Source organism: Melanerpes formicivorus, unplaced genomic scaffold, assembly GCF_026170545.1.
Source record: "Melanerpes formicivorus ecotype bairdi unplaced genomic scaffold, bMelFor1.0.p_v2 SCAF_29, whole genome shotgun sequence".
Taxonomy (NCBI): domain Eukaryota; kingdom Metazoa; phylum Chordata; class Aves; order Piciformes; family Picidae; genus Melanerpes; species Melanerpes formicivorus.
In genome coordinates, this window is record NW_027142381.1 from 6585771 (window position 1) to 6598247 (window position 12477).

Here is a 12477-nt window from a genome sequence, read left to right on the forward strand (position 1 = left end):
CCAGGGCTGGTGGGTGTTTGTCTCACCCTGGATGGTGTTAGGAAGAGTGTTTCTTGCAGCGTAACAGGTGTTAGGGAAACTGCTGAGGCTGGCTTGCCAGATGTGGTGGGTTTTCAGCTGGCAAAAGCAGAGTGGTGCCAGAAGCAGAGCAGGGAAGTGGGACTGCTGGTGTAGGGAAGAGGGACTGCTGGTGTCACATCTCTGGGGGCAGCACGGGATGGCCCCAGCCACTCCCATGGCACTGCTTGGCATAAGTTTGAGGGATGATTCTTCTGTGCTTCCTCTGTGCTTCACAGCCAAGTCTCAAGGCCGGACAAGGGCTTGCTGGCCCCACTTTCCAGGCAGGGAGCTGGGAAAGGGTTTGTGCAGCCTGACTTGAGCCATCAACTGTGCTGGGGAGTGTCTCTCAGCTCCCCCACATCCCTGGCAGCTGCTGCATTCATGACCTGCACTAAATTTCCCCTGAGGACTCTGCCTCCACCTGTACAGCAGGGCAGTGTTGGGGTTTACATGGTGTCAGTTCCCTTGTGTGGTACATGGGGTTCAGGGAGGTGCCTGAGTGCTCTGGGATGGTGGTGTCAGAGCCTGGGTGCAGCACCTACAAGCCAAGGTCTTGCTGTGCAGGGTCACTTCGTGCCTCACTCCCCAGAGATGCTCCCAGCACAGTGCTGGAGAGGTGCAAGGAGAGGGATTTTTGTCATGGCTGGATCCATCAGGGGGAAGAGAGGAGGGTGGCCCCTTCCCATTTGTCTCACCTGCCTGCAGGTTTCCCTCCCTCACACCAAAGCACTGGTGCTGACTGGGTGAGTGAGAGGCACAGAGCTGCCTCTGCCTGGAGAAATGCAGCATATGTCTGGGGTTCCCCTACACTTGCTCCTGCCCAGGGTTATTTCTCCAGCCTGCTTTCCTGGGTTTCCAGCAGCACCAGCCAGATGGGTGACAGGGCCACACTGCTCAGTCACTTTGGTGCTGTGGGGCATTGGGCAGGGGCTGGACTGGAGCTGCCAGCCTCCCTGCCTGACCTCCAGCATACCTGGCAGGGCTATGGGAAGCAGAGCAGGGTAGAGCCTGTCTGTGCCCTGCTGCAGCTCACCTGGGCTGTCTCCCTGCACCATGCTCCTTAATCCTTTGCTGAATCGTGTTCCTGACCCCACCAGCAATCCTGGGAGGTGCCTGTGGAGCTGGCAGGAGCTCCCCTCCTGCAGACAGCCTCTCACTGGGCCATGGGCAGCCCCAGAGCAGGGCAAGCCTGGGAGAAGCTTCAGTGTCTGCTCCTACCCAAGCAGGGCAGCCTGACCCAGTGGTTTGGCAGCCACAGGAAGCAGGGATGTGTGTGTGCATGCACGTGTTTGGTGCTTTGGAAAACCAAAGCTCCCCAGGCTGCAGGAGGCAGGTGGGAGCCCTCTGGAGATGGGCAAGGACCTGGCTGAGGTGTAGGAGGGTGGGAGGGGACCCACTGACCTGGGAGGCTGATGCAGACATGTGAGTTGTTGGCTTTGGGTCATATAGGGCTAATGCTGATGGTTTGGGGCATTGTGGTGCAATTCTATGGAGCCAGGGAGTGCAGTGCTCAGGGGAGCTGTGGAGGTGCCAAGGAAAGCAGACATGGTCTGTGTGGAGCAGCCATAAGTAGCCTGTTGAATGCAGTGAGTGGCAGGGAGCAAGCAGGGCTGGGGAGCTGACAGAGCAGATACAGCAGAGACATTAGGTCTGGCTCTGGCAGCACTGGGAACCTCATGGAGCTAGCCCTGCCCATCACTGCTGCTGTGGGGATTTGCAGGGTCGTGTTTGGCACCCTCTGCCATCCCAGTTCCCCTGAGAGAGGGACTCATCAGTGCCCTATGCCTCCTCTGTCTGCAGGGGTACTCTGGGAATGGAGCCCAAGCTGTACAGAGCTGGACTCTTCCTGCAGTGGGTTTGTCCCCAGTGGAGCTGCTGAGGGTGGGGACTGAGGCAGGAGAGGTGAGGAAATGCTTTTAGTGCAGGTCTTGCAGAAGGGTGGTTTGGTGCTTTCAGACCAGCACTAGCATCTGCTGTGACCTGGAAGGACCAGCCAGGATTTGGGGCTGGGAAGAGGGGGATTCCCTCCTTCTGCCTCGGGTTATGCAGCTGTCACCTCATCGTTGGTTCCCCTGACCTGTGACTGCTAACAGCAGCAGTGCCCTGGCCTCTGGGGTCCCCAGCCATCAGGGATGCTTCCCACGCAGTCGGGCAGCACACTGCCAGGAGAACTTGCTTCACATGAAAAGGAAGCAAACGCCAGCTAGGTGGCAATGTGCCACCTGCCAGGAGCTGGCTCTCACCTCCCATCTCCCTGATTCCACACCAATCACTGCCCCTCGGGCAGCTGCACTTTCCCCTCCACAGCACCAGCCTGAGCTTGCACTTGAGTGATTTTAGTAAGGTCTCAGAAATCTCTGTGCAAGCAGCACCAAGGTGGAAGCATGGTCCCTCTGAGGAAGTGCTGCCAGGGGACAGCACTGGGGGAAGCAGCCATCCTTCTGCAATGTGCAAGTTTCTAGCCCTTGAAGAAAAGCTCTGCTCCCATGAGCTGTTGTTTGGCTTTGGAGCAAGGCTGTGGCAGCGCTGGAGTATTTCTTCTTTCCTCTGTGTATGTTTGGCTCTGGACTTTTGGAGGAGGAGGCAGCCCAGGAGCAGGAGGTTGCAGTGGGAGCTTGTGTTTCTGGAAGAGCTGCCCCATACTGCTCCTGCCAGTGCTGCAGGGCTGCTTCTATATGTACAAACCCAGCCCATTTTGTAGTGTGCCCAGCTTTGCCCATGGGGGCAGCAGGCTCCTGAGCTCAGCAGCACAAAACCAGCTCCTCCAAAGTACATCTGAGAGGCCTGTCCTGGAGCTGCTCGTGACACCTGCTGCAAGCAACGCCACAGAAGTTAGTTAGGAAGACTTTAGAGCAAAGAAGGTAATTAGGCAAAGCCATTGTGCAGATATTAATTACTGGCTGCTTAAAGAAGAATGAGGGTCTTAAGGAATGCAGGGCTTGCAAGTCACCTGGTGATGCTTTTGGCCAGGCAGGAGGGAGAGATGAGGGGAAAAGTGCATTGGAATGCTGAGGATATTTACTTCTGAAATGCAGCTCCTTGGCATATGCTGCCACTGCTATTTATAACCTTTGAATTGTCTTTTCAATCCAGATAAGGCCCAAAGAAGTGGTTTTTAGCTCAGAGAACTAAACAAACCCACCACAGTTCTGGGCAGAGCCTGGAGCACGGTTTTGCCAACCTTACCGTGACCCAAGCTGCCTATGCCACAGAAATGTCTGTAGGTGCTGGGCAGTGTCAGACTCGAGGCTTAAGGGCACTGAGGAGCTTGCAGCCTTCCTAAGGGAGGGCTGGGGTGTCAACCAAGGTGACTTTGGGTTAGCTCCTGTCTGGTTTTCCACAGGGTACCCTGGTGTGGGATGAGCTCTCATCCTTTCCTGCTGTCTGCCCCACCAGTGGTCCAGGTGGAGGCTGTACATCAGGTGCTCCTGCTCCTCCAAAGAGCCTTCAGCCCCCAGAGATGCTCATTCCTAGAGGATGGTCATAGCCAGGGACACCCTGAAGTGCTGAAGATAAATGTGAGGCATCTGGAGAGGTGAGGGTGAGCAGGGTCTGTTTGGGCATCCCCACTCCAACAGCAATGGAGTAACCATATGGGCAGTGGCCTCCAGCGACTCTGCTAATGAAGGAGCTGCGTGGCTGCTTGTTAATGTGGGCCTCCTTCTGCCTAGCTCCCTCCCAGCAGCTTGCCCAGCCCTTCATCTTCTGCTCCTGGCATGCTGGAAGAGGGAGGTTCCCTGCCCCATGGTGTCTCTGCCATCCTCATCCCTTCACTGACAGCCCTCACTCCAACGTGCTCAAGCTCAAGGGGTTCCCAGATCTTTCATGTTTGTGTTTAGCACTGAGGGCAGTTTTGGGGGGCTGCTAATTGCAATCCTGGATTTCATTAAAGGAAGAGAGGGGGAAAGATTTGAAGGCCATCTCTAAATTGAAACTGCTGAAAGTCTAATTGCTGGTGACATCAGGGACCATTTAGTGCTGTAAAACATAATTACATCTCTGAACTGTTCTGAGCAGATAAGTGTTCCTCTGAACACTCCTCCTGGAGAAGACAGAAGAGCTGATGAGCATCCGTCAACCAGCCTCATGAAGAAGCAGCTCCCTGCTCTGGAGCTCGCCAGGGGCTGGCACTGTCTCACCCAAATGAAGAAATTCTAATTGCCATAGAATTTAAGTAAACAAAAAGCCCCAAACATGACAAGACAGGCAGCAGTGGCAAGAGAGAGAAGCTGTGCTTGCTCCTCACTCCTGGTCCTGTGGGATACGACCACACTGATGGGGCTCCTGTGTGCTGGGTCTGGTCCCTGACAGGATTTTGTGTAGGACTGGGCATGTCCTGCCCTGCCTGCAGCAACGAACCAGAGTTCCAGGAAGCTGCCAACTGGCATCATGTGGTCCAGGTGCCAACAAGAATGTCTGTCTCCCAGCGTGGTGTGCTGCCCCTGGGACATGTTCCAAAGCCTTCCACAGGACACCTTTCTCGTGGTGCTGCTGACTTTCAGAAGTGTCCTCTTTCCGCTTGCCTTCACCACCTTCCCTGGCTGATGCTGAACCACAGAGAAGGCTGTGGCTGTAGGTTCATGCCAGAGATCAATGCTATCATCAGACCTGTGGGCTTGGAGCTGCCAGGGTCTGCAGCACCTCAACTCAGCACTTTGTAGGATCCATCCCTGGCAAGCTGCGCACCTTCTCCTCACCCAGGCACACAAGTTGCGAGCAGCAGCCCAAGCAGGTCTGTGCACAGACCAGCAGTGCTGCAGGTGCTGGGCAAGCTCAGCCCTGCTGCTGATTTCCAGGAATAACCCTGGGGATTTTCCCAGGCTTACTCCCAGGTGGCCCCAGGAGCTGGTCCTCAAGCTGCCCTGGACCTGAAGAAGGCAGTGCTGTACCCAGGGGAGGCAGAAGGGCACACAGCCACCTGCCAAAGCCGTCTGCAGCAGCCCTGCTTTGGAAATGGTGAAAAATAATTCCTGTTCCTCCTGAGGAGACATTTACCAACGTTTTACATGGGGCTGTAAGTGCACAGAATTACTTGCTGCCTTTCAGGACCTTTAAAATTATCTCCATTGCAGAAGAAAATTAAAGCAAGGGAAGAATAGGGCCCTATCTTTTATAGTGCATTAAAAAATACCCAGTCTGAAGGTTACTGAACCTGTTCTTTCTGTAAGGGAGAGCTAATCCAGACAATCCCCAGCAGTCCTTTTACTGCTCCACTCTGATCTCCCTGGCACAAAATCCTTGAGCAGATTATCTTGGGAGCAGCAATGCTGATAAGCAGAGGGACTTAAGGCTTTTAGACTTCTTTTTAATTAGTTATATAGTGGGGGTTTTGTGCACACCTCAATTTCTCCCAGTGTAGAGCCTGGCTGGGCTTTCTAATAGCAGTTGGGATGTGAAAGCTTCCCTGACTTTGGAAAGCAAGGAGCCCACTCAGTCCTCAGTTCACTCCTCTGTGGGCTGTGCTGAAGCTCCTGGCTCCATGCTGCAAGTGCTGCCGCCTCTTCTACGTCTTGAGCCTCTCTTGGGCTGAGCAACCCTCCTTCTTGGGGTGTCCCAGGCCACCCAGAGGGTGGATCTGCCAACCCTGGCTGGGGCAGATGGGGGCACGTAGCCTGCAAGGACAGGGGCTGGATAAGGCAGCAGAGCACAGATTTTTGACTGAGTTTTGCCTTTCATCCCGCAGGTATAAATAGAAGCCACTTCAGGCTCCCCGTCACCCTGGGCGCTGATGGGAAATGTCAGCACTAGACAATTCCTGCCGGCTCCAGCGAGGGCGGCAGCAGAGCTGCGGCAGCAGAGCTGCGCCAGGACGCTGCTGGCTCCGGCCGCGCTCGCCCTAGCCCAGGGCTCAGCTCGGAGACACAGCTGCTGGTTCTGCTGGCCTCTAATCATTCTGTGGCACACTGAATTAATCAAAATGCCCAAAGGTCAGTGGGGGAAGAGGCTGCATTCCTGTGCAAGTCAGATTTATTTCCCATTTTAGAGCCTGTGTTAAATGCCAGACCCTGGCCAGCACCTTCCCATCAATCTCTCCCAATTCATGGAGGGGAAAGAGGGTCAGAACCTGCTAATGAGTTCAACTCCCTTAATGGCTATTTTATCATTGGAGCAGAATAATCATAATAATAATGCTGATACGTCCTGCCTGCTCCGGAGAGTGCAAAGCTGCCTTTGTAATGCCTGACAAAGGCTTTTTTGGCCTTTTTTTTTTTTAGATTTTTTTGTTTGCAGCCTGTGTGATTAGAGGGCAGCGTTCAGAATAGCCCAGTCAAGTTAAATACGTCTAGTAACAGCGCTTCCAGTCTAATTGCTGCCCTTTTCTTTTTTAGGCACTCACTCCCCTAATTAAGAGCACAATCGAGTTGCATCTCAGCTGGGAGGGGAAAGCGAGTCAAAGGAGGGCGATTCGGCCGCTTTGCAGAGGGCTCTGCTGCAGCCCCGGGGGCTTTAGGCCCGATCCTGCCGAGTGGAGATGGCAGATATGCCGCAGCCAGGGCTGGGTGTGATGCCAGTGGTTTGCGGGAGGGGTGAGAGCTGTGCCGGCGGTTTGGTCTTGGCTTGCTGAGCTCACCACCCGCTCGGCATGCTCCCTGCTCCAGCAGCACAGAGCTGGCTTTCTACTGGCCTGCAGTCTTATGGGGCTTTTTGTGGAGCTGTTGTCTGCTTGTAGGGCGATTCCCATCCCTGAATTTAGCTGGAGGTATCCTGCCGTCTCCTCAGGCTCCTGAGCAGCCCTGAGGCCGGCCTGGCTGGGAGCAGCTGGTCAGGAACACAGGCAGCTTGAGCACCAGCTTTGCCTCTGCCTCCAGTGCTGTGTTGAATCCATCATCCAGCAGTGCATCCCCAGGAGGTAATGGAGGCTGTGGGGCTTTGACCAGGCTCTGCTCCTGTATCCTCAGCATCCACTGCCCTGCTGGGTCCTGGCTCTTGCAGCAGAGCTTGCCTCTTGGCTCCATAGCTGCACTTTAGCCCACAACCCCCAAGTTAGCCTGATCCCTTTTGGCACCTCCATATGGCCATGTTTTTAACCAATTAGCACTGCATGTTCTGCTGATGTTTCAGCATCCCTTTGCCCAAGGCAGACCCTTCCTTGGGAACTGAGACTCACCACCAACAACAAAAAAAATCCCTGCAGAGAGGAAAACCCTTTCAGAGCTGGAAGACATCCAGGGCCAGAGCCCAGCGGGGCTGGGGGAAGCCGTGCACCCCTGCCCATGGCCCTTCCATCTGCTGGCAGCTCCGAGGGGAATGGGAACTGCTCAGGGTTTGCTCAGGGAGCAGCACTGGGGAGCAGGGAGCAGGACCTTAGTCCTCAACTGCTGCCACGTTATGGTGCTTTCAGGTTTTGCCCGTCCTGCTCCCCTGGGGCAGGGTGCGGTGCTGAGGGCTCAGGAGGCTTTGGCAGTGTTTCCTGGCCGGACTCTGTTTTCAGGCCAAGCTCTTCATTTGTTTTCTAAACTGCCGAATCCGGCAGGCTAAGCCACGGGCCCCCTTCTGTGACAAAAATAAAATAACAGCTTGATCCTGGGAGGGCCGAGCCGGGCCGAGCCGCGGGGCTGGCAGGAAGCAGCTGATTCAAGGGCAGGTGGAGATGATGAAGCTCCCAAACCAGAGGCTTCGTCTTCCGCTCTCCAGCGGGAAAAAAAAAGATTTGCTGAGTTTTGCTGAGTTAGGTTCTGCTCATGTGCTGTGGAGCCTCCTGCCACACCTGTCCCCCCAGGCTGGTGCAGCCCTGAGCTCCCCGTTCCGAGGAGCAGCTGAGGGAATTGGGGTTGGTCAGCCTGAAGAAAAGGAGACTCTTGCTCTTTACAGTTAGCTGAAAGGAGGTGAGGTGAGGGTCATAGAATCATTAAGGGTGGAAAAGACCTTTAAGATCATTGAGTCCAACTGTAACCCAACTACCATGACCACTAAACTATATCCTGAGCCACCACATCTATGTGGTTCTTCAGTGCCCTCAGGGATGGTGCCTCCACCACCTTCCTGGGCAGCCTGTTCCAACTCTCCACTCTCTCAGTAAAGAGGTTTTTCCTAGTGTCCAATCCAAACCTTCCCTGGCACAACCTTAAATCCATTTCCTCTTGTCCTATCACTAGTTACTTGGGAGCCTCACTACAACCTCCTTTCAAGTAGCCATAGAGAGCAATGAGATCTCCTTTTAGCCTTCTCTTCTCCAGACTAAAGCCCAGCTCCCTCAGCTGCTCCTCATATTATGCCCTCCAAACCCCTCACAAGCAGGAGCTGCCTTTCGTGGCCCCATACTGGCTGGCCCTGATCCCACTGTTACCCTGCACTTGCCCTGTAAGTGCACCCAAGAGGAACCACTCCATAATCTTCCCCAGTACTGCAGTTAGGCTGACAGATCAGTCTCTTCTCCCAGGTAACAAGTGATGGGATGAGAGGAAATAGCCTCAAGCCTTGCCAGGAGAGGTTTAGGTGGGATATTAGGAAAAATTTCTGTAGTGAAAGTGGTCAGGCATTGGAACAGGCTGCCCAGGGAGATGGTAGAGTCACCAACCCTGGGGGTGTTGCAGAAACATGCAGCTGTGGTACTTCAGGACATGGTGTAACTCAATGATCTGAGAGGTCTTTTCCAACCTTAATGGTTCTGTGATTGCAGAGCACAGCCAGGCACCAGCACACTGGGGCACTGCTGCACTTTTCTCCCCCTTGCCTGGCGTGGAGTGAGTTTGGTCAGTCTGGAAATGCTTGTTTGGGCCAAACCCAGGGCCGAGGCACAAGGTGTTGCAGGTTTGGCTTCATCCTATATCACTTCCATCTCCCCTGAGCCCTGGCAGGTAAACTCTGCTGATTCATGACTTACCCAAGCCGACAGTTAATACACCATGAAATTACTCCAGAGCAAGGAGGGGTACAGTGCTCTGGCAGAAGTCTCTCTGAATATTTGCTCTGCTTTGAAGGCAAGGTATTTGCTCCAGAGCAGTGATTTTTATTTGCTGGCAGGCAAACCTGTAGCTGACTTGTGTTGGGGCTGGAAGATCACTGTGAAATTGCAGCAGGAAGGTTTCAGTCCTCTGAATCTCTGCTGCCTTCCAGGGCACCCTGCTGCAGAGGCTACTGATGGTGGAGAATAAAACCCAAACACCTTATTTCCTGCTGTAAAGTTTGTCTAACTTGCCTCCCAGGCAGCAAAGCTGGCTTTGATATTAAGCAAAACTGTTCTGCTTTTTATTTTGGATTCTTGTTTTCCCCTGCTCTGAACCTGCATGCGTGATGGGAAGGTGCAGTTACCTTGGAAACAGTGGTGGGATGCTGTGTGGTGGCAAGGCAGCGTTTGGGCAGACCCCTTTTGGGAAGGTGGACATGGAAAAGTGTGGGTTGTGGGGTCCAGAGGCACCCTGGAAGTTCAAGTCTGGCAGCAGATGAAGCTGTGCTAGGAGAGATGCTGCTCCACGTCCAGGTTTGGTGTGCAAATCAGGGTCAGGAGCCCTGCAGAAGGTTTGGGAAGCGTGCTTTTGGAAAGTATGGCTTGGTTTCCAGCTTTTCCCCTGCTTTGGATTAGCACAGCTTGCTCAGATCATCCAAAGGGAAAGAATTTCTCAAATCAAACATCCTTTTACTGCTGAAGCTCTTCTGGTTTGGTTTGATCTCCTGCCCCTTCCCTGCGGTCCTGTCCCAGGAGCTGCCCCGTTGCTGATGCCATGAGGGACCACTGCTCTGATTAAAAGCTGCTGGGGTTTTGCATTTTAACCATAGAAGCATTTTCATGCTCACTGGGTTTAATTTACTGTTTGCAGCCAAATCAGAGCTGGGAAGGGATCCCACTGGTGGCTCATTTGTTTGAAGGTGTCCCTGTGCAAATACACATTCTGGGAATGCCAGCAGCACTGGACAGGGCAGAAGTGCTGACAGTGGGTCTTGGTTGTGCTTCACTCACGCCAGGGTCTTCCTGGAAAAGAGCCTTCAGCTCCTGGGGGTTAGAATACTGCTGGCTGTGGTGGGGCTGCTGATAGGTGGGGGTGACCCATGGGAAAGCCTATGGAGTCAAAGCCTCTGTGCTGGCTGCAGTGCTTGGGCAAGCCACAGCCATTCATCCTTCTTGCTTCTCTCTCAGGGCTGTGCCAGCCCCACCAGCCGAACGTGGGGATGGCCACCAGCCTCCCAGCATGAAGCCATGTTTCATAACAGCCTCACAGGACGATGCTTTATGTTTTATAATGTCTGCAGCCATTTCTCTAGCATCTTCATCCACATCTTCCTGTTTAGAGGGAGAAAAGACAGTGTTTGCTGGGCCCCAGAGGTTAATAACATCTTTTCTGCTTTGCAGCCACGCTGGGGACATTGGATTTCAGCTTGCTCTATGATCAGGAGAACAACGCTCTCCACTGCACGATCAATAAAGCCAAGGTAGGTCTCAGTGCTGGGTGTGTGAGCAGCAAGGACCAAATGCCCTGCAGCTGGCCACCTTGGTTCTGCATTAGGGGGCCACAGTGCCCTGCCAAACCCATGAGGATCCCCAAGTTCCACAGCTATGCCAAGCAAATGCAGCAGTGAGGGCAGCATGCAAGGACAGCCAGGTGTGCACCCAGGGGCTCTGGTATCCCTGAGTGCAGCCATCCCTTTGGCAGGTCCTTTCTCATCCTGACACCCAGTGCCTCTCCCCTCTTCTTTCCCTCCATCTCTGCCTTTCAGGGCATTTCCAGCAGGGTGGAGAGGCTGCTCATCCCCATGATGAGATGGCTGCAGCTCCTGATGCTTTTCAGAAGAGCACCCAAGCCGATGTTGTTATTTGCTTGACGCTGTGACCGGCTGTCAGTTTATAAATGGCTCTTTTAAATGCTGCTAATCATTGCCACAAAGTGCTCTGCCTCAGCGCCTTTGCCGTCTGCCTGATGGAAGCAATTAGGGGGGTTTTGCACATTTTTGAGCAGAAATAGATAACTGAGGTCCAGATTGTGCCTCCATGCCTGTGGAAGGTGCTTCTGGGTGCTGCTCCGTTCCTCTCTGCTTCACTCAGGACCAGAGTAGCGAGGGCTCCAGGTCAACACAACTGGACCCTGACAGCGGTGGGTTGGTGGAAGAAGATCTGAGTCCCTGTAGATCGTCTAAGTCCCTGTAGATGTTGTGAAGGGGTTGGAGGGTTTTCACAGAAGAAACTGAAGGAGAATGGGCTGTGAGCTGAGCCCCCAGAGGATCAGCCCACACTGTTTGCCTTCACAGGATGCTCCTCTGTCCTCTAGCTGCAACTGGATTCTTTGCGGCTCCCCTCGGCTGGGTGCTGACGGCGTGCTGAGAATGCACATCCCCACCCCAGGGCTCTCCTCATCTGGAGTAAAACCTCAAGCCTCATGGCTTGGCTTTGGGGAGCAATGTGGCGGCATCTTCCCCACCATACCTGGAGCTGCTGCTGGCCAGGGAGCAAGCAAAGCACCCCCAGCTCCCTGGCAGGGCTGAGGCAGCCAGCGAGGTTTGCTTCCCTGCCTGCCACCCCCTGCCTGTCCCCCATGAATTCACTGTCAGCCTCTGGGTCAGGCTTCCCTTGGTGTGCTTGGGAGCGGTGCCAAGGAGGAGATTTCTAATTGGGTGTGCAGTGGGTGGAAGACAGAGAGGAAGGAGACCTGCAAGTGATAGATCTAACAGCAGTGAGAGCAAAGGCAGGGCTGGATGGGATCAGTGGTTGCTGACCCTCATCCCACAGGCTTGGGGACACCACATGGCACTGGTGTCGCCCCTTCTTGTGGGGTGGGTATCCCCTCCCCTCACTGCTCTGACATTCAAGTCCTCTTCATTTCCATTCTGGTCTCATTCTCCCATTTTTCTCTTTTATTTACATTGCCATCTGCTCGCTCTCATTTCATCTCTCGCCTGGGGAAAGCTGCCAAAACTTGACTACAGAAAGGTAAGGGCCAGGACTCCGCTGCTGGTGCTGGAGCCGGCACTGGCTGCATAGCCACTAGAAGTAGTGCTGTGGAGGAGGTGATCTGGTGACTGGTGAGCACTGGGGCCACACACATGGATCACAGTTTAGGGCTGGGATGTGCCTCCCGCTGGGGCTGGCCTGGCTGGCCTCATGCCCTCAGTGAAAGTCCCCTCAGGACATGTCACACCTGCAGCATCTCCTGGAGCCTCAGCTGCTGGCAGCAGCTGTTAAAACCTGGATTGCTTCAGCCATGTGAGAAGTGATTTTCTTTCTCCCTTCAGCAACCTCCTCCCCACCCCCCAAACAACCCTCTCTCTCCTCTTAGATATTTTACTTCTCTATGTTTATTTAATCTCCAGCATTTTTAGATCTACTGATGTCCTGCTCAAGTCCCATTTTGAGCTCATGGGGTGTGGGAAGGTGGTTAGCAGGTTCCTGAAGGCACTGAGAGTGAGTTAAATCCAATGCATCTGCTCTGCAGCCAGTAGCTGCTGCATTGTGCAGAAGGTCAGTATAGCTTCTCCTCTTGGGGGGTT

The 12477-nt window shown here is 54.1% G+C and overlaps 1 protein-coding gene across 2 annotated transcripts in view; it reads left to right on the plus strand.

Moving 5' to 3' along the window:
• DOC2B (double C2 domain beta) overlaps positions 1 to 12477 on the plus strand; it is a 45585-nt gene that overhangs the window by 8852 nt on the left and 24256 nt on the right. The window contains exons 3-4 of one of the 2 annotated variants that reach the window (XM_068154768.1): positions 10349 to 10428; positions 11897 to 11920. In XM_068154768.1, the coding sequence (XP_068010869.1) occupies positions 10349 to 10428; positions 11897 to 11920 (104 nt within the window). The remainder of the gene's footprint in view (positions 1 to 10348; positions 10429 to 11896; positions 11921 to 12477) is intronic. The other variant, XM_068154769.1, reaches the window with a different exon arrangement.